The sequence below is a fragment of the Epargyreus clarus genome, unplaced genomic scaffold (genome assembly GCF_041222505.1).
Source record: "Epargyreus clarus isolate Ecla_fem2 unplaced genomic scaffold, WU_Ecla_fem_2.2 ptg000004l, whole genome shotgun sequence".
In the NCBI taxonomy this organism is placed as follows: Eukaryota; Metazoa; Arthropoda; class Insecta; order Lepidoptera; family Hesperiidae; genus Epargyreus; species Epargyreus clarus.
In genome coordinates, this window is record NW_027332212.1 from 15,790,921 (window position 1) to 15,795,612 (window position 4,692).

At 47.1% G+C, this 4,692-nt stretch overlaps 1 protein-coding gene across 1 annotated transcript; it reads right to left on the reverse strand.

The window, feature by feature from the left end:
* Nucleotides 1-872: 872 nt before the first annotated feature.
* On the reverse strand, nucleotides 873-1,571 carry LOC140757159 (uncharacterized). Its single transcript, XM_073092695.1, has one exon. The coding sequence runs from the start codon at nucleotides 1,569-1,571 to the stop codon at nucleotides 873-875; it is 699 nt and encodes a 232-aa protein (XP_072948796.1).
* Nucleotides 1,572-4,692: the final 3,121 nt, after the last annotated feature.

The window sequence follows — 4,692 nt, forward strand, 5'->3', positions numbered from 1 at the left end:
CGTGACTCGCTTGATGAAGAGCCGTTCGAGCAATTTCCCAAACACGGGTATAAGCCCAATCGGTCGGTAAGAATTTAGACTGGAGTAATCTGCTTTACCCGGTTTGGGAATTATTTTAGTATAAGCGACCTTCCACTGGCGGGGGAAGCACCGGAGGGCGAGACACCTGTTCATGACATCTGTCACCAATCCAGGATAGGCAACCGCAAATTGGTGACAGATGTCCGAAGTGAGATTGTCCATGCCCGGTGCCTTCTTCGGGCTCATAAAAGAAAGGCCCTCCAGCACCTCTTCCCCACTGAATGGCTGGTCGTCTTCAGTCGCAGGCAATTCATGTGCGTCTGCACGCATTTGGTGGTGTCGGGTCTGAGTGTCCGGCTCGTCAGAGGGATAGAAGTGAGCGAGCAGCGCCTCCGCGGTCTCCTTGCCCTCGGATGTAAACTTATCGCCAATGAGAAGAGTGGCAGGTGGTCGCCTGGGCGTCGTGTTTTTAAGGAGACGGTTGGTAAGAGACCAAACGTTCTCCTTGGTCTGCATCTCGCAGAATTGGCGAAAGCTTTTAGTGGAAGCAGCTCTGAGGGCGCTCGCATAGGCGGTCTTGATGTTCGACTGCTCCTCAATTAGTGCATCCATTGGGAGATTGTGCTTCTTGGCAGCGTGCAACCTTCGGTGTACTTCCACGACTCGCTTCTTGGTGCATTCCAAATGTTCATCCCACCAGAGTGGCCTATTCTTGGCGCCGTTACCCTCTCGGACCCGCATTGATGCGCAACAGGAGCGGTGTATGAGATCGGTCATGTCATCGATGATGTTTTCAAGTTCCTCGACATTCATACCCGAGATGTCCTTGTCGAGGATGTCAGAGGATGCCATTAAGGTGTGTAGGGTATACTTGAAAACTGCCCAGTTGGCCTTTTCGGATTTGTATAAAAAGGTAGTATTGTTGTCGGTCTGTCGGTCAAAGTTTTAACGTTTATGCTGAAGGTGATGCCATTATGTTGGGAGGATGGGCAGACGCTAAGGTCTACCTGCCAGTTGCGGATTTTATCAAAGATGTTGCTGGAGGCCATGGTGATGTCGATAATGGACGATCTTACTCGTCCGTGGGTGACGGTCTCAAAGGTGGGGCAGGATCCTGAGTTGCAGAAGTACAGATCGGTGCTGTATGCCAATTCCGCCACTTCGGTGCCTCTGGGATTGGCTCTGGCTCCCCCCCATACAGGGTGCCATCCATTCAAATCACCGCCAACGATTTGGTGTGTTCCGCTCGTAGCCTTAAGAAAGACCTCGAGTTGCCCCAGGGTGTTATGGGCGTCATGTTCGGGTTCGATGTATACAGATGCTATATATATTTTCCGCTGACCCGACATGATCTGTACCACCGAGAGGTTGGCCGATGAATATTGGGATATTCCCAGTACAGGTCCATATCCGGACTTGACCATGATACAGGCTTTTACTCTGCGACCTCCTGGAAATTGGAATATGTTGACTCCGGGGATGTTCTTCACCTCATTATCACCGCCAACATAGGGCTCCGAGATCAGGGCAATCTGCCACTGCCCAGCCATAAAATTAACTAAGAATTCGTGGAAACTATTGCGGGACCTGTCTGTGTTGCACTGAACTATGTTTACTGGTGTGCTAGTATCCATAGTCTACACGGTTATTAATTTTATGTATCATAGATCGCATGCGGGGGCAGTTGGTTGAGGTGGCCTTGTGGTTCGTATTATCGGTGGTGTCATAGCGGTCATTATGCCTGATACAGGTGACACATTTGCTCACCGGGTTGGCCTTGTTCGGGCAGTCAGCAAATGTGTGAGAAGCTTCCGCGCAGTGTGAGCAGTATTGGGTGCTGGACGGGCAATTGGATCGGAGATGCCCGTACGAAAGGCATTTATAACACTGCACGAATGGAGAAAACTCATCGACGTGCACGCGCTGATGGTCGACGCAAACGCGCTCCATTTGCATGAGCTTTCTCCACACCTGCGGTTGGCACACAAGGACGGCATTGTAAAGCTCTGGATTTCTGTTGTTACGCAAGAATCTGACTCTGAGATCTCCTTCCCCCCTAACGAGGTCAGAGATTTCTCTATTTTGCTTCACGATGATGCCCACAAGGTCAGTAGACGAAACCTCTTTGGAGATACCCTTGATGATGGCCATCGGCAAAATGGCGCGAGCTGGTTCAGCGCACACGTCCTTAGCGCCGTTCAGGCGGCTCAGGGTGTCGTCCCTCTCCTCTCTGCTATTAAACTCCACCCTGAGCTTGTTGTTAGAAACGGCCTGAATACGTGCGGGTGCGTAGCTGGAGTCCCTGAAGGTGACGCTGCGCCTCCAAGCTACAATGGCATCCTGCTTGGAGCTCGCCGATTTGGGCGTAACTATGATGGCCGGCTTCGTGGTGGGCAGATCTACGCAGCGATCAACGTGCACGCTAGGCCTACCGCTGGAGGCCGCAGCCTGGGCGTAAGAGGGGCGACCCTGGTTGGGCTGCTGCGTGCGCGGTTGTTGCGTTTTAGCAAATCGCTGCAACTCCTCTCTCACGCACGCAACAATCTCCTTCCTGAAACCCTCTGAGGTGGAAGGAGGGCTGGGAGTAGGTGCCTCCAGGCTGGTCTCCAGCACTTTGGTGGCGCGACGGATCTCGTTAGCGGCTGCGCAGATCAGTCTTTTGTTGCTAGCGGTTACACTCTTCGCTTCATTGACAGCGCCAGTGATACAAGCGACAAGCTTCCTGACCACATCCATATAAGCCGCTGCGCCAGTAACATCCTCGGCGGTAGCAGGGAGCTCCGGTGTAGTATTTGCCGGTGCCATGTCAACGGGGTGAAAAAGAAGAAGCCAATAGAGAAAGTAAAATAGAGTTAAAAGAGTAAATAAAGTAGAGAAGAATGAAGTGAAAAGGTTGTGTCTATTGTGATTTAAAGCCAAAACATGAAATAGTGAAGGAAAATGTGTAAGAAGATGTACAAAACAAATTTTAGTTCTGGAGATGAAAAATATTTTAGTCTCAAAATCGACCAGTCCACCTTAGTGAACGAATTGAGGGTGGGTGGGCGGGAAAATTTTTCAGATTTTCCAAATTTGGAAGTGGAATTGCCGAAGAACGGCGCGGCGGAGAGGGGTGAAAGAGGTGTCGACGGGTAGGGGATGAAGTCAAGTTTGCGGGAAAAGAAGAATGAAGGCGATCGGTTCAGGGGCGGCGGAGAAATCGACAGAAAACTAGAAGTGTGGTAGTCCAAAAAGTGAAAAATTGAAACTTATTAAAAATTTAAAATTAAAATTATCGGAAACGAACAAAATTGGTGTCGCCTGAAAGGTCTCGACGAGACAGAAACGTGGGTATCAAAATCAAAACAATTGGACCACAAACGGCAGAGTTGCTTGGGTTCAAAGATTGAGTTGGAATATTTGTACGTGGAATCGGGACTTTACTACTATGGCTCGGTAAGTACGTTACAAAATAATTTTCAGATTTCTTTCAGAAACTGCTTCGGGACGGGTGCGGATAAGCTAAGGTAAGTAGGAAAACGTGTTTTATTTAATATAAATGTGTAAATTTTAATAAAAAGTGATGTTTTAAAGCGGCAAATTTTTCAGATTTTCCAAATTTGGAAGTGGAATTGCCGAAGAACGGCGCGGCGGAGAGGGGTGAAAGAGGTGTCGACGGGTAGGGGATGAAGTCAAGTTTGCGGGAAAAGAAGAATGAAGGCGATCGGTTCAGGGGCGGCGGAGAAATCGACAGAAAACTAGAAGTGTGGTAGTCCAAAAAGTGAAAAATTGAAACTTATTAAAAATTTAAAATTAAAATTATCGGAAACGAACAAAATTGGTGTCGCCTGAAAGGTCTCGACGAGACAGAAACGTGGGTATCAAAATCAAAACAATTGGACCACAAACGGCAGAGTTGCTTGGGTTCAAAGATTGAGTTGGAATATTTGTACGTGGAATCGGGACTTTACTACTATGGCTCGGTAAGTACGTTACAAAATAATTTTCAGATTTCTTTCAGAAACTGCTTCGGGACGGGTGCGGATAAGCTAAGGTAAGTAGGAAAACGTGTTTTATTTAATATAAATGTGTAAATTTTAATAAAAAGTGATGTTTTAAAGCGGCAAATTTTTCAGATTTTCCAAATTTGGAAGTGGAATTGCCGAAGAACGGCGCGGCGGAGAGGGGTGAAAGAGGTGTCGACGGGTAGGGGATGAAGTCAAGTTTGCGGGAAAAGAAGAATGAAGGCGATCGGTTCAGGGGCGGCGGAGAAATCGACAGAAAACTAGAAGTGTGGTAGTCCAAAAAGTGAAAAATTGAAACTTATTAAAAATTTAAAATTAAAATTATCGGAAACGAACAAAATTGGTGTCGCCTGAAAGGTCTCGACGAGACAGAAACGTGGGTATCAAAATCAAAACAATTGGACCACAAACGGCAGAGTTGCTTGGGTTCAAAGATTGAGTTGGAATATTTGTACGTGGAATCGGGACTTTACTACTATGGCTCGGTAAGTACGTTACAAAATAATTTTCAGATTTCTTTCAGAAACTGCTTCGGGACGGGTGCGGATAAGCTAAGGTAAGTAGGAAAACGTGTTTTATTTAATATAAATGTGTAAATTTTAATAAAAAGTGATGTTTTAAAGCGGCAAATTTTTCAGATTTTCCAAATTTGGAAGTGGAATTGCCG